The sequence below is a fragment of the Pleuronectes platessa genome, unplaced genomic scaffold (genome assembly GCF_947347685.1).
Source record: "Pleuronectes platessa unplaced genomic scaffold, fPlePla1.1 scaffold_26, whole genome shotgun sequence".
Classification (NCBI taxonomy): domain Eukaryota; kingdom Metazoa; phylum Chordata; class Actinopteri; order Pleuronectiformes; family Pleuronectidae; genus Pleuronectes; species Pleuronectes platessa.
This window is the reverse complement of record NW_026519116.1, coordinates 1,345,622-1,365,389: the sequence shown is the minus strand read 5'-3', so window position 1 is coordinate 1,365,389 and position 19,768 is coordinate 1,345,622. Positions and strand designations below refer to the sequence as shown.

The 19,768-nt window shown below is 39.3% G+C and overlaps 1 protein-coding gene across 1 annotated transcript; it reads right to left on the bottom strand.

Annotated features, from left to right (window-relative positions):
- Positions 1-16,263: 16,263 nt before the first annotated feature.
- Positions 16,264-17,830, bottom strand: LOC128436414 (golgin subfamily A member 6-like protein 22). The gene is made up of 2 exons (XM_053418162.1): positions 16,566-17,830; positions 16,264-16,382 (listed from the first exon to the last, which is right to left on the bottom strand). Exon 1 carries the CDS (start codon positions 17,762-17,764, stop codon positions 16,706-16,708), a length of 1,059 nt encoding a protein of 352 aa, XP_053274137.1. The 5' UTR covers positions 17,765-17,830; the 3' UTR covers positions 16,264-16,382; positions 16,566-16,705.
- Positions 17,831-19,768: the final 1,938 nt, after the last annotated feature.

Sequence of the window (19,768 nt, the reverse complement as noted above, 5' to 3'; positions counted from 1 at the left end):
GCGCATATCGCCTGCGGCGCACATCTCCTGCAGCGCACATCTCAAGTGGTGCACATCTCCTGCTGAGCACATCTCCTGCAGCACACATCTCCTGCTGCGCACATCTCCTGCGGTGCACATCTCCTGCTGCGCACATTTCCGGCGGTGCACATCTCTTGCGGAGCACACTCTGCGGTGCACATAAATGAAACATTTACTTACAAAAAAAAATAATAATTAACTCAAATTAATAAAAAAACTGTGCGCACACATCCTGCGGCGCACATCTCCTGTGGCGCACATCTCCTGCTGCGCATATCGCCTGCGGCGCATATCTCCTGCTATGTACATCTCCTGCAGCGCACGTCTCCTGTGCACATCTCCTGCAGTGCATATCTCAAGTGGTGCACATCTCCTGCTGTGCACATCTCCTGCGGCACACATCTCCTGCTGCGCACATCTCCTAAGGTGCACATCTCTTGCGGCGCGCACCCTGCAGTGCACATAAATGAAACATTTATTTACAAAAAAATAAGAAGAATTAACTCAAATTAATAAAAAAACTGTTCTTGCACATCCTGTGGGGCGCAAATTCTGTGGGGCGCACATCCTGCTGCGCACATAAATAAAAATAATATTAAAACATTTTTACAAAAAAAAAATATTTAAATCAAATTAATAAAAAAACTGTCCTTGCACATCCTGTGGGGCGCAACTTATGTGGGGCGCACATCCTGCAGCGCACATCCTGCTGCGCACATAAATAAAAATAATATTAAAACATTTTTAAAAAAAAAAATATTTAACTCAAATTAATAAAAAAACTGTGCTTGCACATCCTGTGGGGCGCAAATTCTGTGGGGCGCAAATTCTGTGGGGCGCACATCCTGCGGCGCATAACCTGCTGCGCACATGAATAAAAATAATGTTAAAACATTTTTACAAAAAAAAAATATTTAATATGTTACAGACATTTCATTAAGATCCCAAGGAACCATTTCAACTTGCGGTAAAATGGGCATAATATGTCTCTGTTAAATAAAGTTTAGTTAAATCAAAGATTGTTTCATAAATTTGATTCAATCTGTGCTCATTAAAAGATAAGAGTGATGAAGGGCTGAAATTTTTTTAAATAGTGCTTTCTAAATAATGATTTAATTATTTTTCTGGCACAAAAGGGTGAATGAATAACAACAAAAAGAAAATAAACAAATATCGGTATCGGTATCGGCTATCGGCCAGATTGTTATTTTAAATATCGGTATCGGCCAAGAATTTCCATATCGGTGCATCCCTAGTGCCTAGAATTTGCCGGTTCCAGACTAAATATTTTTTTTTTAGGGGGAAGAGCGACAGACAGTGTCAATTTGAGAGAGAGAGACAGAGACAGATAAAGATAGACCCAGAGAGAGAGAGACCCAGAGAGAGAGAGAGAGAGAGAGAGAGATAGAGAGAATGGCTGGTATAAAAGAGAAAGAGAGAGAGAGAGACACAGACAGGTTGCTTTAAGAGAGAGATAGACAGACCGAGAGAGAGAGAGAGAGAGAGAGAGAAACTGGCTGGTATAAAAGAGAGAGCAACGGACTTGATCAGTAGGTGGCGCTATCACTAACACTGCATACACACTCATAGATCTCTTCAGGTCAGGGCTCTGATTATGTGACAGGATTTTGGGGACGATTGATTAAACTTAATTTTCACACGGACCTCCAGGTGGGGCTATCATTGTCACTTCATACACACTAATACAGGAATCTGATGTAGAGCCAATCACATTGTAGTTCAACAGTTCCCCCCTGAAAGACAAAGAAAAAAAATCTGTTTAAGTCCCACCCACACAGGGGGTCTTGAACAGACAACCTCTGGGTCACTGTCCCTCTGCTCTATTGACTGCACCACCTATAGTGTTGATTAACACAGGTGCAGTAGTTTATTTAAAGATCTCACTCTCCCCTTTCCCCATTTGGCCCCCCTCCTCAGCGTGTGTAACTCACTAATTACCGCAGGTGTGCGAGAATGAGAGGGAGACATCAGACCTCAGGAGAAGGTCCCAAACAAAATGCTTTAATTCAAAATCTATAACTCCTGTCCGTGAAATGAAAACACCGTGACAATCACAAGGCTTGGACGAACAAGGACATATCTATGTTGTGCAATTGTAGTAGTAGATTTGACGTTGGCTAATTATTAATAATCATGAGAAATGATTATTAAAATAGGAATTATTTATTAAAAAATTAAAAAAAATTATAAAGCTATTAATTAAGAATAGTAAAATAATTAATTAGAAATGATACAGTTATCCATTAATAATGGTTAAATAATTAATGAAAACAATAAAATTATCAATTAAGAATAATACAATCTGGAATCATTGCTTATCGTAGCGGGGCACCACCCTGGTTACAGGGACCAACTAGTCAAACTATAGTTATCAGTCTCAAGTGATAAAAGTTAAATTAATAATCTCAATATTTAATATTAATGATTATATAATAAACAATGAAGGGTTTTAAGTTCGAGCACAGGCTATAGTAATCCAGCTGTATTCACATACACATGTACAAATAATCACAGAAATACAAATACTTTAATTACAAAAGTATTTATTAAAAAGGGGAAATAAAGTTAATGTTATTTCAATGATTCTTCATTTAACAAACTCCAATATTTCAAAGATGGCAACAGCAGCAGCAGCACTTATCACAATTGTCACACATGTAATACTGAGTATCTACTGGTGTGTGTGTGTGTGTGTGATCGTGTGTGTCTGTCTGTCTGTGTGTGTCTCTATGTGTGTGTGTGTGTGTGTCTGAGAAAGAGAAAGGGGAGTGGCTATGGCGTAATGACAAGATCATGTGGTGACGTAGTCTGGCCGTGATCAAGATGTTACGTACAAGATGGAGGTTTCCTAAGTGAAGCCACGTTGCGAAAAGCAAAATGGCTGCCGGTCACTGACCTTAACAAAGGGGGATCTTTAGACAAAGAGATTTCTTATCTCCCGGTTCTGGAGCCGAATGGCGTCGAGATGTATTATATAATATATATAATATGTAAGTGTAGGTCGGGACGTGTGTAAAAACAGGTTTAGGAGAAAAGAGAGGGAGAGATAGAGAGAGATCAGGAAAGCTCTCAAACCATCGTCAGAGACAAACTTCCGGCGAAGCGGGCAGTCCAGTTACGTGAGATTTGTCTTTTAACAGATGTAAATCTCCGCACAATATCTCTGACGGTAACACGTAAAAAAGGAAGTGCCGACTTGTTACGCGCGCTTCTCAGAACATAGTAGACAAAGGAACCGGATGTGACGTCTCCAGTTCGCCGCGCGTTACACGGCTAAAAACAGATCAGCGATCTACAAACAAACACACTCAAATAACATGACAGGCTAAGTATTTAAACTAGTCTCTGCCCAGACAATAAAGCCTCTTACTTTGACCTTCGCGGTGTTGCTTGCGCGTGGCGCGCGGATTTTCCAGAAGTCCAGTGAATCTCGTTGTTAACCTCAGGATGCCTGCACGAACTGCGAATTCCTGGAAAGCAGATGAGTGAAGTCCTGGCCTCTTAAGCGGGCTCCGGTGGGTCTCGTGTTTACAAAGGAGGTTAGCGCTGGGCCGAAAAGAGCGAACTTCTCTTGCTCTTGGGACGGAATTCGGCCTCGTCTCTTCTGCAGGGATGATCAGCTGTGGCGCAGTTGTGGGGATCGTGAAAAAGAAAGTCTATGATCTCGGCCTGCGAGTGGACTTCCTGTGGCGATCTCTTTCAAGTTAAAATAACAAAAAGTCCTATCAAAACAAAACGTCGACTGAATAAAGAAATAAAAGAAAATGGATATAAAACAAACGTCAGTAATTGCTCCCTAAAATTACCTCCGGATCAACTAACTGGAAAGGTCAGCTCTATCTTCAGGGAATTGGGAATGGGCTGATAAACTAAAAGTTAAGGTTGCCCCCTTTAGCAATTAAATCATCTGAAGACCCGGAGGTGTCTGTTGACGTCTTCAGAGCAGGGTAAAATGGCAGCGATTATTTGATGTCTCAGTGGTTTTATTCTACCTGCGAGGTCCTCCTCCTTGAGGAGCTGGTCATAGGACATCGGCCAATTGATTTGTCAGGAATCGATCTGAGTGGGCGGGGCTTGGAACTCAGCGGGGGTTCCAAGGCATTCCCAGAACATTTTCCACCACCAGGGGGAGATTCTTGGGCCTGCTTGAGAATGGTTTCCCTCCAAAAGTTTAACAACTCTTTGTTCACCCTCGGCTCCAGTGTTTGGTGGCTCCCCCCTTGGGCTCTTCAGACCCAGCAGGGCGCCCGTGTTCCTGCGAGGGCCTTGAAACCTGCTAGGGTTTCTCGAAACTGCCAGGAAAAAGTACTCACAGGTGGATAGGAATATTCCACAAGGCCTTGATTTATACAGGCCTTTGTTTAGATTGTCTTTGTGTTAACCTCTGACCTGTGTCTAGTGGCCATCCGCTGGGCTCTGGCCCAACATCTATATCATTGTTTAGAGCCAAAAAATGAGGCCATGCGAGCAGTTTAGTGACGTAGTTCTCATTTCATAAATCTCCTCCTTTTCCCATCATTAGTTTTAATTGAAGATACATTTTTTTCACACTCTAACGCTGTCATCAAACAAATACTTGTTACTCAAAAACTATAAGTCCTATCTGAAAAATGAAAACATTTTGAGAATCACAAGGCTTGACACTACAACCGGATATATTCATATATTTGTTCGAAAGTAATTTTTGGCATCTGTTGGTTTTGAATTCACAACCAGTGGATCACTGAGTCAGCGGCAGACCCACTAATTCAATCACATTGACTTTAGATATCATTGACAGTTGATTATTTAAAGAATTCAACAGTTCCCCCGTGAAAGACAAAGAAAAAAATGTAATGTTTGTGTCTTACCCACACTTGGACTTGAAACCTCCACCTCTGTGTTACTGTCCCTCTTCTCTACTGAATAAACTACCTGCAGTGCTGATTACCACCTGTGAAGTCTAAAAATAGATCTGACTGTCCCCTTTGGCCCCTCCCTCTGCGTGAGTGACTCCCTGAATACAGCAGGTGTGTCGTGAGAGAGGCAGACATCAGACCTGAGGAGAAGGTCCCGAACAAAATGTTCTAATTGAAAATCTATAACTCCTATCCGTGAAATGAAAACACCGTGAGAATCACAAGGCTTGGACGAAAAAGGACATATCTAAATTACTGATTAAAGTAAAAAAATGAGGGCCATACGAGCAGTTTAGAAACGTACTTCTCATTTCATAAATCTCCTCCGAAAAAGTACATTGAATTCAATAGAGCAGATTTATTTTCACACTCTAGCACCGTCATCAAACAAATACTTGTTACTCAAAAACTATAAGTCCTATCTGGAAAATTATAACATTTTGAGAATCACAAGAGTTTACACTACAAACAGATATATTTTTTATTCAAGACAGCTGAGAAATGGGGCCGTGGGAGTGATTTACGTTTTATTTTTCAGTTTTAATCTTTTCAGAAAAATCTTCAGAATTAAAATGGGGCTCCAATGGGAGAAGGATCCGGAAATAATTCCTCGATTTTTCTATGCGGATATAAGCACAGGTCCGAGAGATTTGAGAGTGACATGTCTGCGAAGGAAACAATCTCACCACCTCAAATATCTAAAAATCATGTCTGAGGACCTCCGTTTTGGGGATTTGAGAGCAGTTTTAGTGACGAAAAAAGGGTCTAAAAACGCTGATTTTCAGCCTCTCGCTCTTTTGGTAGAGAGAGCTTGACCCCCATTGTACTTTTCGGCCACATTATCGCGATTTTTGTGCGAACCGGTGGACGAATTGAAAATTTGAATAATAGCACACGATTCGACGTAATTCCGCAGGTTTATTTGTGGGTCTCGTGAATGTGCGACAAACTTTGTAGGAGGAGAAGCGTCCCAAACTTTTAGGCGGAAGAAGTAAGAATAACTAGAAAATTCCTCCTGCCGAGAAATTTCGAATGGGTGCCTTCTGCGTTCGGGTCGAAAAGAGACTTTTGTTTTTTTGGGGAAGAGAGACAGAGTGGCTGCTTTAAGAGAGAGAGACAGACCAAGAGAGAGAGAGAGAAAATGTACCAGTTTCAGAGAGAGACCCAGAGAGAAAGAGAGAGAGAGCGACTGGTTTAAGAAAGAGAGAGCGACTTGATCAGTAGGGGGCACTATCACTAACACTGCATACACTCATAGGTCTCTTCAGGTCAGGGCTCTGATCATTTGACAGAATTTTGGGGTCGATTGTTCATAGTTCATTTTCAAACTGACCACTAGGTGGCACTATCACTATTAGTGTGTATGCAGTCATAGTCTTGCCTTGATCAGATGTTGACTCTGATCATGTGACAGAATTTTGGGGTTGATTCGTAAAAACTTAATTTTCACCCTGACCACTAGGTGGCGCTATCCCTATCAATGAATACACCCTAATATATCTGTTCAGGTCTGGCATCTGATGAGGTGTGTCCAATTTGGGGCCAATTGCTCAAACTTCATTTTCAGACCAACCCCTAGATGTCGCTATCACTATCAATAAATACACACGAATATATCTGTTCAGGTCTGGAATCTGATGAGGTGTGTGCGATTTGGGTCCGATTGCTCAAACTTAATTTCCCCACCGACCACTAGGTGGCGCTATCACTATCACTGCATACACATTAATATATTTGTTCAAAAGCAATTTTTGGTTGCTATTGGTTTTGAACTCACAACCAGTGGATCATTGAGTCAGCAGCTCAACCCACTGATCCAATTGAATTAACCTTAAACATCAATGACAATTGTATATTCAAAGAGTTTAAAGTTCCCCTTCTGAAAGACACAGAAAATGACAAATCTTAAAATTCTGCCATCAGTGGGACTTGAACCCTCAACCTCTGACTTACTAACCCTCTTCTGTGACCACTAGCCTACCTATGATGTTGAGCAACATCTTTGAAATGGCTACAATAAACATCTTCCTGTCCCCATCTCCCCCTCTGGCCCCCCTCCTCAGTGTGTGTATCTTCACTAACGACGCACCTGTGACACAGAGGACCTGAGGAGACGGTCCGGAACAAAATGCTCTAATTCAAAATCTATAATGCCAGTCCATGAAATGAAAACACCGTGAGAAACACAAGGCTTGGACGAACAAGTACATATATATATTAATATATTTATTCAGAAGTAATTTTTGGCCTCTATTGGTTTTGAACTCACAACCAGCGGATCACTGAGTCAGCGGCAGACCCACTAATCCAATCACATTGACTTTAGATATCATTGACAGTTGATTATTTAAAGAATTCAACAGTTCCCCCCTGAAAGGCAACGAAAAAATTCAATGTTTGTGTCTTACCCACACTGAGACTTGAAACCTCCACCTCTGTGTTACTGTCCCTCTTCTCTACTGAATAAACTACCTGCAGTGATGATTACCACCTGTGAAGTCTAAAAATAGATCTCACTGTCCCTTTTGGCCCCCCTCCCTCTGCGTGTGTGAGTCACTGATTACAGCAGGTCTGTCATGAGAGAGGCAGACATCAGACCTGAGGAGAAGGTCCCGAACAAAATGCTCTAATTGAAAATTGGACTGCATACACACTCATAGGTCTCTTCAGGTCAGGAATCTGATGAAGTGTGTCCAATTTGTGGCAGATTGCTAAAACTTAATTTTCACCTTGACCACTAGGTGGCGCTATCACTATTAGTGTGTATGCAGTAATAGTCTTGACTTCATCAGGTGTTGACTCAGATCATGTGACAGAATTTTGGGGTCGATTGCTAAAACTTCATTTTCACACAGACCACTAGGTGGCGCTACTTCATTCACACTAAAACAGGATTCGGATGAAGAGCCAATCACATCGTAGTTCAAATCATTGAGGGTTGTATATTTAAAGAGTTCAATAGTCCCCTTCTGAAAAACAATGTTAGACCTGCCTCTGGGTCACTGCCCCTCTGCTCTACCCACTGAACCACCTGTGTTGATTAACACCTTTGAAGTAGTTTGTAAATAGATCTCACTGTCTCCTTTCCCCCTCTGGCCCCCCTCCTCAGCGTGTGTGACTTCACTAACGACGCACCTGTGACACAGAGTGACAGATTGGACCTGAGGAGAAGGTCCCAAACAAAATGCTCTAATTGAAAATCTATAACTCCTATCCGTGAAATGAAAACACCCTGAGAACCACAACACTTGGACGGATAAGTACATATCTATATCATTATTTAGAGCCAAACAATGAAGCCATGCAAGCAGTTTAGAAACGTAGTTCTCATTTCATAAATCTCCTCCTTTTGCTATCATCAGTCATCAAACAAATACTTGTTACTCAAAAACGATAAGTCCTATCTGGAAAATGAACACATTTTGAGAACCACAAGGCTTGACACTACAACCAGATATATTAATATATTTGTTCAAAAGTAATTTTTGACTTCTGATGGTTTAGACTCACAACCAGTGGATCACTGAGTCAGCGGCTCAACCCACTAATCCAATCACATTGACTTTAGATATCATTGACAGTTGATTATTTAAAGAATTCAACAGTTCCCCCTTGAAAGACAAAGAAAAAAATTCAATGTTTGTGTCTTACCCACACTGAGACTTGAAATCTCCACCTCTGTGTTATTGTCCCTCTGCTCTACAGACTGAACTACCTGCAGTGCTGATTACCACCTGTGCAGTCTAAAAATAGATCTCAGTGTCCCTTTTGGCCCCCCTCCCTCTGCGTGTGTGACTCCCTGTTTACAGCAGGTTTGTCGTGAGAGAGGCAGACATTAGACCTGAGGAGAAGGTCCCGAACAAAATGCTCTAATTGAAAATCTGAAACTCCTATCTGAGAAATTAAAACACCGTTAGAAACACAAGGCTTGGATGAACGAGTACATATCTATATTATTGATTAGAGCCAAAAAATGAGGCTGTACGAGCAGTTTAGAAACGTACTTCTCATTTCATAAATTCTCCTCCTAAGATTTTCATTAGTTTTAATGAGAGAGACATTTTTTCACACTCTAGCACCGTCATCAAACAAATACTTCCTACTCAAAAACTATAAGTCCTGGAAAATGAAAACATTTTGAGAATCACAATAGTTTACACTGCAACCAGATATATTTTTTATTCATGAGAGCTGAGAAATGGGGCCGTGGGAGCGATTTACGTTTTATTTTTCAGTTTTAATCTTTTCAGAAAAATCTTCAGAATTAACATGGGCTCCAATGAGAGATCGATCCGGAAATAATTCCTCGATTTTTCGATGCGGATATAAGCACAGGTCCGAAAGATTTGAGAGTGACATGTCTGCGAAGGAAACAATCTCACCACCTCAAATATATAAAAATCATGTCTGAGGACCTCCGTTTGGGGATTTGAGAGCAGTTTTAGTGACAAAAAAAACGGTCTACAAACATTGATTTTCAGTGTTCCCATTGTACGTTTTTGGCAACGTTATCGCAATTTTTTTGCGCGTTGCGCCATGCAATGCACTGCCTAGTGGTGCCTGCACAAATAACTGTGCTTGCACATCCTGTGGGGCGCAAATTATGTGGGAGGCACATCCTGCAGCGCACATCCTGCTGCGCACATAAATAAAAATAATATTAAAACATTTTTACAAAAAAAAATATTTAAATCAAATTAATAAAAAAACTGTGCTTGCACATCCTCCTGCGCACATCCTGCTGCGCACATAAATAAAAATAATATTAAAAACAAATTACAATTTTTTTTTTAAATCAAATTAATAAAAAAAATGTTCTTGCACATCCTGTGGGGCGCAAATTCTGTGGGGCGCAAATTCTTTGGGGCGCACATCCTTCGGCTCACATCCTGCTGCGCACATAAATAAAAATGATATTAAAACATTTTTACAAAAAAAATATTTAAATCAAATTAATAAAAAAACTGTCCTTGCACATCCTGTGGTGCGCAAATTCTGTGGGGCGCACATCCTGCGGCGCAAATCCTGCTGCGCACATGAATAAAAATAATATTAAAACATGTTTACAAAAAAAAATATTTAAATCAAATTAATAAAAAAACTGTGCTTGCACATCCTGTGGGGTGCAAATTATGTGGGGCGCACATCCTGCGGCGCACATCCTGCTGCGCACATAAATAAAAATAATATTAAAAACAAATTACAATTTTTTTTTTTTTAAATCAAATTAATAAAAAAACTGTCCTTGCACATCCTGGGGGGCGCAAATTCTGTGGGGCGCACATCCTGCGGCGCAAATCCTGCTGCGCACATGAATAAAAATAATATTAAAACATTTTTACAAAAAAAAATATTTAAATCAAATTAATAAAAAAACTGTGCTTGCACATCCTGTGGGGCGCAAATTCTGTGGGGCGCACATCCTGCGGCGCACATCCTGCTGCGCACATGAATAAAAATAATATTAAAAACAATTTACAATTTTTTTTTTTTAAATCAAATTAATAAAAAAACTGTCCTTGCACATCCTGTGGGGCGCAAATTCTGTGGGGCGCACATCCTGCGGCGCACATCCTGCTGCACACATAAATAAAAATAATATTAAAACATTTTTACAAAAAAAAATATTTACATCAAATTATTAAAAAAACTGTGCTTGAACATCCTGTGGGGCGCAAATTCTGTGGGGCGCACATCCTGCGGCGCACATCCTGCTGCGCACATAAATAAAAATAATATTAAAAACAAATTACAATTTATTTTTCTGTAAATCAAATTAATAAAAAAACTGTCCTTGCACATCCTCTGGGGCGCAAATTCTGTGGGGCGCACATCCTGCGGCGCACATCCTGCTGCGCACATAAATACTAATAATATTAAAACATTTTTACAAAAAAAATATTTAAATCAAATTAATAAAAAAACTGTCCTTGCACATCCTGTGGGGCGCAAATTATGTGGGGCGCACATCCTGCTGTGCACATAAATAAAAATAATATTAAAACATTTTTACAAAAAAAATATTTAAATCAAATTAATAAAAAAACTGTGCCTGCACATCCTGTGGGGCGCAAATTCTGTGGGGCGCACATCCTGCTGCGCACATAAATAAAAATAATATTAAAAACAAATTACAATTTATTTTTTTGTAAATCAAATTAATAAAAAAACTGTCCTTGCACATCCTGTGGGGCGCAAATTCTGTGGGGCGCACATCCTGCGGCGCACATCCTGCTGCGCACATAAATAAAAATAATATTAAAAACAAATTACAATTTATTTTTCTGTAAATCAAATTAATAAAAAAACTGTCCTTGCACATCCTCTGGGGCGCAAATTCTGTGGGGCGCACATCCTGCGGCGCACATCCTGCTGCGCACATCCTGCTGCGCACATAAATACTAATAATATTAAAACATTTTTACAAAAAAAATATTTAAATCAAATTAATAAAAAAACTGTCCTTGCACATCCTGTGGGGCGCAAATTATGTGGGGCGCACATCCTGCTGTGCACATAAATAAAAATAATATTAAAACATTTTTACAAAAAAAAATATTTAAATCAAATTAATAAAAAAACTGTGCTTCCACATCCTGTGGGGCACAAATTCTGTGGGGCGCAAATTCTGTGGGGCGCACATCCTTCGGCGCACATCCTGCTGCGCACATAAATAAAAATAATATTAAAACATTTTTACAAAAAAAATATTTAAATCAAATTAATAAAAAAACTGTGCTTGCACATCCTGTGGGGCGCAAATTCTGTGGGGCGCACATCCTGCGGCGCAAATCCTGCTGCGCACATGAATAAAAATAATATTAAAACATTTTTACAAAAAAAAATATTTAAATCAAATTAATAAAAAAACTGTGCTTGCACATTCTGTGGGGCGCAAATTCTGTGGGCCGCAAATCCTGCGGCGCATATCCTGCTGCGCACATAAATAAAAATAATATTAAAAACAAATTACAATTTTTTTTTTTTAAATCAAATTAATAAAAAAACTGTCCTTGCACATCCTGTGGGGCGCAAATTCTGTGGGGCTCACATCCTGCGGCGCAAATCCTGCTGCGCACATGAATAAAAATAATATTAAAACATTTTTACAAAAAAAGTATTTAAATCAAATTAATAAAAAAACTGTCCTTGCACATCCTGTGGGGCGCAAATTCTGTGGGGCGCACATCCTGCGGCACACATCCTGCTGCGCACATAAATAAAAATAATATTAAAACATTTTTACAAAAAAAATATTTAAATCAAATTAATAAAAAAACTGTGGTTGCACATCCTGTGGGGCGCAAATTATGTGGGGCGCACAGACTGCGGCGCACATCCTGCTGCGCACAAAAATAAAAATAATATTAAAAACAAATTACAATTTTTTTTTTTTAAACCAAATTAATAAAAAAACTGTGCTTGCACATCCTGTGGGGCGAAAATTCTGTGGGGCGCAAATCCAGCGGCGCACATCCTGCTGCGCACATAAATAAAAATAATATTAAAACATTTTTACAAAAAAAAATATTCAAATCAAATTAATAAAAAAACTGTGCTTGCACATCCTGTGGGGCGCAAATTATGTGGGGCGCACATCCTGCTGTGCACATAAATAAAAATAATATTAAAACATTTTTACAAAAAAAAATATTTAAATCAAATTAATAAAAAAACTTTGCTTGCACATTCTGTGGGGCGCAAATTCTGTGGGCCGCACATCCTGCGGCGCAAATCCTGCTGCGCACATGAATAAAAATAATATTAAAACATTTTTACAAAAAAATATATTAAAATCAAATTAATAAAAAAACAGTGATTGTACATTCTGTGGGGCGCAAATTATGTGGGGCGCAAATCCTGCGGCGCACATCCTGCTGCGCATATAAATAAAAATAATGTTAAAACATTTTTACAAAAAAAAATATTTAAATCAAATTAATAAAAAAACTGTGCTTGCACATCCTGTGGGGCGCAAATTATGTGGGGCGCACATCCTGCGGCGCACATCCTGCTGCGCACATAAATAAAAATAATATTAAAAACAAATTACAATTTATTTTTTTGTAAATCAAATTAATAAAAAAACTGTCCTTGCACATCCTGTGGGGCGCAAATTCTGTGGGGCGCACATCCTGCGGCGCACATCCTGCTGCGCACATAAATAAAAATAATATTAAAAACAAATTACAATTTATTTTTTTGTAAATCAAATTAATAAAAAAACTGTCCTTGCATATCCTGTGGGGCGCAAATTCTTTGGGGCGCACATCCTGCGGCGCACATCCTGCTGCGCACATAAATAAAAATAATATTAAAAACAAATTACAATTTTTTTTTTTAAATCAAATTAATAAAAAAAATGTTCTTGCACATCCTGTGGGGCGCAAATTATGTGGGGCGCACATCCTGCTGTGCACATAAATAAAAATAATATTAAAACATTTTTACAAAAAAAAATATTTAAATCAAATTAATAAAAAAACTGTGCTTCCACATCCTGTGGGGCGCAAATTCTGTGGGGCGCACATCCTGCGGCGCAAATCCTGCTGCGCACATGAATAAAAATAATATTAAAACATTTTTACAAAAAAACATATTTAAATCAAATTAATAAAAAAACTGTGCTTGCACATTCTGTGGGGCGCAAATTCTGTGGGCCGCAAATCCTGCGGCGCATATCCTGCTGCGCACATAAATAAAAATAATATTAAAACATTTTTACAAAAAAAATATTTAAATCAAATTAATAAAAAAACTGTGGTTGCACATCCTGTGGGGCGCAAATTATGTGGGGCGCACAGACTGCGGCGCACATCCTGCTGCGCACAAAAATAAAAATAATATTAAAAACAAATTACAATTTTTTTTTTTAAATCAAATTAATAAAAAAACTGTCCTTGCACATCCTGTGGGGCGCAAATTCTGTGGGGCGCACATCCTTCGGCGCACATCCTGCTGCGCACATAAATACAAATAATATTAAAACATTTTTACAAAAAAAATATTTAAATCAAATTAATAAAAAAACTGTCCTTGCACATCCTGTGGGGCGCAAATTCTATGGGGCGCACATCCTGCGGCGCAAATCCTGCTGCGCACATAAATAAAAATAATATTAAAAACAATTTACAATTTTTTTTTTTTAAACCAAATTAATAAAAAAACTGTGCTTGCACATCCTGTGGGGCGAAAATTCTGTGGGGCGCAAATCCAGCGGCGCACATCCTGCTGCGCACATAAATAAAAATAATATTAAAACATTTTTACAAAAAAAAATATTCAAATCAAATTAATAAAAAAACTGTGCTTGCACATCCTGTGGGGCGCAAATTATGTGGGGCGCACATCCTGCTGTGCACATAAATAAAAATAATATTAAAACATTTTTACAAAAAAAAATATTTAAATCAAATTAATAAAAAAACTTTGCTTGCACATTCTGTGGGGCGCAAATTCTGTGGGCCGCACATCCTGCGGCGCAAATCCTGCTGCGCACATGAATAAAAATAATATTAAAACATTTTTACAAAAAAATATATTAAAATCAAATTAATAAAAAAACAGTGATTGTACATTCTGTGGGGCGCAAATTATGTGGGGCGCAAATCCTGCGGCGCACATCCTGCTGCGCATATAAATAAAAATAATGTTAAAACATTTTTACAAAAAAAAATATTTAAATCAAATTAATAAAAAAACTGTGCTTGCACATCCTGTGGGGCGCAAATTATGTGGGGCGCACATCCTGCGGCGCACATCCTGCTGCGCACATAAATAAAAATAATATTAAAAACAAATTACAATTTATTTTTTTGTAAATCAAATTAATAAAAAAACTGTCCTTGCACATCCTGTGGGGCGCAAATTCTTTGGGGCGCACATCCTGCGGCGCACATCCTGCTGCGCACATAAATAAAAATAATATTAAAAACAAATTACAATTTTTTTTTTTAAATCAAATTAATAAAAAAAATGTTCTTGCACATCCTGTGGGGCGCAAATTATGTGGGGCGCACATCCTGCTGTGCACATAAATAAAAATAATATTAAAACATTTTTACAAAAAAAAATATTTAAATCAAATTAATAAAAAAACTGTGCTTCCACATCCTGTGGGGCGCAAATTCTGTGGGGCGCACATCCTGCGGCGCAAATCCTGCTGCGCACATGAATAAAAATAATATTAAAACATTTTTACAAAAAAACATATTTAAATCAAATTAATAAAAAAACTGTGCTTGCACATTCTGTGGGGCGCAAATTCTGTGGGCCGCAAATCCTGCGGCGCATATCCTGCTGCGCACATAAATAAAAATAATATTAAAAACAAATTACAATTTTTTTTTTTTTAAATCAAATTAATAAAAAAACTGTCCTTGCACATCCTGTGGGGCGCAAATTATGTGGGGCGCACATCCTGCGGCGCAAATCCTGCTGCGCACATGAATAAAAATAATATTAAAACATTTTTACAAAAAAAAATATTTAAATCAAATTAATAAAAAAACTGTGCTTGCACATCCTGTGGGGCGCAAATTCTGTGGGGCGCACATCCTGTGGCGCACATCCTGCTGCGCACATAAATAAAAATAATATTAAAACATTTTTACAAAAAAAATATTTAAATCAAATTAATAAAAAAACTGTCCTTGCACATCCTGTGGGGCGCAAATTCTGTGGGGCGCACATCCTGCGGCGCACATCCTGCTGCGCACATAAATAAAAATAAAATAAAACATTTTTACAAAAAAAAATATTTAAATCAAATTAATAAAAAAACTGTGCCTGCACATCCTGTGGGGCGCAAATTCTGTGGGGCGCACATCCTGCGGCGCACATCCTGCTGCGCACATAAATAAAAATAATATTAAAAACAAATCACAATTTTTTTTTTTAAATCAAATTAATAAAAAAACTGTCCTTGCACATCCTGTGGGGCGCAAATTCTGTGGGGCGCACATCCTGCGGCGCACATCCTGCTGCGCAAATAAATAAAAATAATATTAAAACATTTTTACAAAAAAAAATATTTAAATCAAATTAATAAAAAAATGTGCTTGCACATCCTGTGGGGCGCAAATTATGTGGGGCGCACATCCTGCAGCGCACATCCTGCTGCGCACATAAATAAAAATAATATTAAAAACAAATTACAATTTTTTTTTTTTAAATCAAATTAATAAAAAAATTGTCTATAGCGTCCGTTTTCCTATAAAAGGCCGCGAAGAGGCTTAAGTGGGCTCCAGGCTGTTACGCGTCGTACAATGAATCCAAGTCCGGTAATGAATATAGTTTGAGAATTTTATTGCTGTAGACCGAATGACAATTGATGAATGCAAACATGGTTGTTTGACGATGACGACGACGACGACGACGACGACGCTAAACAGAAAATATAATCAGGTGCGCCACTAACCCCCTTTCTCCCCCTCCGCTGATCTAACTGCCCAGGTATATAGATTAAGCCACACCCATGTGTCAATCAAACGGAAGTGACATGCTCCAAAACAGTGTGACTAACCTTTCAAAATAAACAATAAACAAACAGACCAAATATGCATTTTGGCCCCTACAATTCCGGCCCCTAATTATTATGTTTCAAATAATAATTACAAATTTGACATAACAATCAACATAGTATGTAAATATATTTTCTTTCTTCATTATTTGTAATCCGATATACGTTGTCCAAGGAAAGAGTGATTAATCAAAGTCAAGTGTTCAGGAACAAAGTCAAGGGGTCAAAAGTCAGTTTGCGTCAGTCAATGATCCGCTGCCTCCAGTAGTAGGCAGACTTTGGTGATGGGCCTGGTCAGAAATCCGGTCTTTGACTTGATCCGAAGCTGACGTACAAGTCCCTTTTTGTCCATAATGGTCTCCACAATCCCTCCAGTCAACCAGGAGTTGCGAGGCGCTGAATCATCCACAATGATGACGATGTCTCCTGGTGTGAAGTTGCGTCTTATGTTGGACCATTTCTGTCGTTCTTGCAGTTGGGGAAGATACTCCTTAATCCACCTTTTCCAAATCCTTTCCTCCTGTTGCTTCTTTTCTTGATCCTGTAGTTTCCTCTTTGCCTCACATTCTTCCACCTCCCGTCTTCTCACTTTCTCTTCCTCAATTATTCTTTCTTCTTCCTTTCTCTTTTCCTGGGCTAACCTACACTCTTCCTCTTGTCTCCTGATACTCTCTTCTCTCCTCCTGTCTTCCTGGACCCTCTCTTCCTCCATCCTAATCCTTTCCTCCTCAACTCTCTTTCTTTCTTGTTCCTCTCGTCTCTTCTTTTCCTCCTCTAGTCTCTCACGCTGTTGTTGTTCTTCTCTCCTAACCTGCTCCTCCTCTTCTTGTCTCTTCCTCAAAATCATTTGCTCTTCCTCCCGTCTAACTTTCTCTTCTTCTTCAATCCTTTTTCTTTCTTCAGCCTGTCTCCGCTTCTCCTCAGCCAACCTCTCAAGAGCTTCTTCTTGGCTCCTCAACCTCTGCTCTTCCTCTCGTCTAACCTTCTCTTCTTCAATCCTTTTTCTTTCTTCCTCATCTTGTCTTCTTTTCTGCTCAGCCAGTCTCTCAACAGCTTCTTCTGGTTTCCTTTCATCTTCTTTTCTTCCCAGAGGTCCGTTAACTGTCCAGCCGAGCATTGTTTTGACGGCATATGGTCCATCTCCCACACTCCTGATGACTTGAAGTGGTTCCAGAGCCTTTGGTACATCGGAGCCAATCAGCAACTCAATCTCACAGTCCAGTTCAGGTAAGTGAATATTCTTTAAATGATGCCACTGATTGATGTCATTTTGATGTGGGATGTTCCCTTTGTGCACAGGCATAGTCTTCTGAGTGTACACACATGGGAGATCACAGAAATCAGTGCCATGAAGTCCTGTAACCTCTAGGCCTGAAACAATGCTGGTTTCAACGACCTTCTTTTGACCCATTGTTCTCAGAAGAATATTTGATTTTCTTCCCTGGAGATTGAGCTTATTCATTAGCCCCAATGTGCAAAATGACGCAGTGCTTCCCGGGTCAAGGAATGCATATGTATGCACTGTTGTATTCCCCTTCTTGGCCTTTACTTTCACAGGCACTATGGAGAGTTTGCAATTGTCTTCACCGGCCCCAGTAAGACCACTTGTCTGTACCGAGGCTATGGCTCTGATGTCAGCTTCTTCCTTTGTTTGAGGATGATGTTTGTCCATTTCAAATCTTCTTTGGTGGATATGCAGCATCTGAGGATGCTTCAAATTGCATATGTTGCAGCTGAGTCGCTTCCTGCAGTCCTTGCTCATGTGTCCTTTCTGCAGACAACCAAAGCAGGCTCCATTTTCTTTAAGGAAAGTGATTTTCTCATGATGTGCTTTCTTTTCCAATAGGAAACACACCTCCAAAGCATGTCCACCTCCACAGAACAAACACCTTTTTACAGCCGGCCAACTCTCCATTTTCCTAGGTCCATTTCCATTTTTCTCATGTGCAACTGTCACAGTGGTTGCAAATGTACTTCCTTTGATTTTTGGATGAGGTGGTTTTGACATAAAACCTCTTCCATCCTTGCTTGGTGTGGGAGTGTCTCTGATGTCTCCAAATACTGGATCAGTTGCAATCCTCACTTGTTTTTCAAGGTAATTTACCAGATCCCTGAAGGTAGCTCTTTGGTTGTACCTTTCCTGAAAATCACATGCCACAGATCTCCATTTATCCCTCAGTCGATATGGCAGCTTCTTAATTATAATTAGCAGGTTAGCAGACATGTTGAGCTCTTGCATGTTGTTGACATCTTCCATGGCATTGCAACATCCTCTTAGAAACAGAGTGTATGCTTGTAGTGTTTTTGTGTCATCTGGTTTAATTGACGACCATGAAAGAGCCTTCTCCATGTAGGCTGTAGCAATTTTATGCTCGTTGCCAAAGTGCTTCTGCAGTAAGGATTTTGCCTTCCTGAATCCTCTATCTGCGGTCATATGAAGGCAGCTCCTCACCATTTCTCTTGGTTGTGCTTCGGTATATTGTTCCAGATAATAAAGACAATCTGTGGGGTTTGGGTTCTTGCTTTCGATGTTGTGTTCAAAGGATTTTATGAATGTTTGAAATTGAAGTGGGTCACCATCAAAACGACGAATCTCCTTCTTGGGCATTAAAGAGAGAGACTGTTGTTGAATCATTAATGCAGTGATGTCATTTTGCTTTTCCATGATGTTAAGCATGTTGCTCTGTTCACCATTGCTTGGAGCAGGCAATGTTGTTGGTATTGTAACATGTGCATCCATAGTTAATGTATTTGACTGAATTGTCACTGGCACTGTGGAGAGAGATTGGGTTTGATTAATGTCTCCGTCAGCAGTGGCAATCATTTGTGTTTTCTTTTCACGTTGTTTTTTCTCCATATACGAGTTCATACCATCTGACACTCTTGATCTGTGGCTACGCACACCAGATCTACTTGAGGCTCCAAGAATCTTCATTTTTGCCATTGTAGCAGCAAGATTCCCATCCAGCTCCAGTTGCTCCTTTTTCCTCCTTAGCTCCTCCTCTTGTGCTTCTATGGCATGTTTATCTTTTAGCATTTGTTGTATTACAATAAGAGCAGCCATTTCAGCCTCAGCCTTGATGCATGCAGATGAGGTGGTGGAAAATCTTGAGCATGAAGAATGTGATTTGTGACTCCTGTTGGTAATATTTGACACACTGTCACTTGGCTTTATTTCATCCTGCATGTCAGATATTGCTTTATTCTGTTGGGAAGGAATGGCAGCTGGAACATCAGAGTGTGGTATATTTTCCTTTAATTCAACAGGTGCAACAGGTGCTCCCTCTTCAGGTGGAATGGGAGAGAT

What these genes read in the sequence shown, in the direction of transcription:
- LOC128436414 (XM_053418162.1), bottom strand. Translation starts at nt 17,764, where the DNA reads ATGCCTGTGCACAAAGGGAACATCCCACATCAAAATGACATCAATCAG.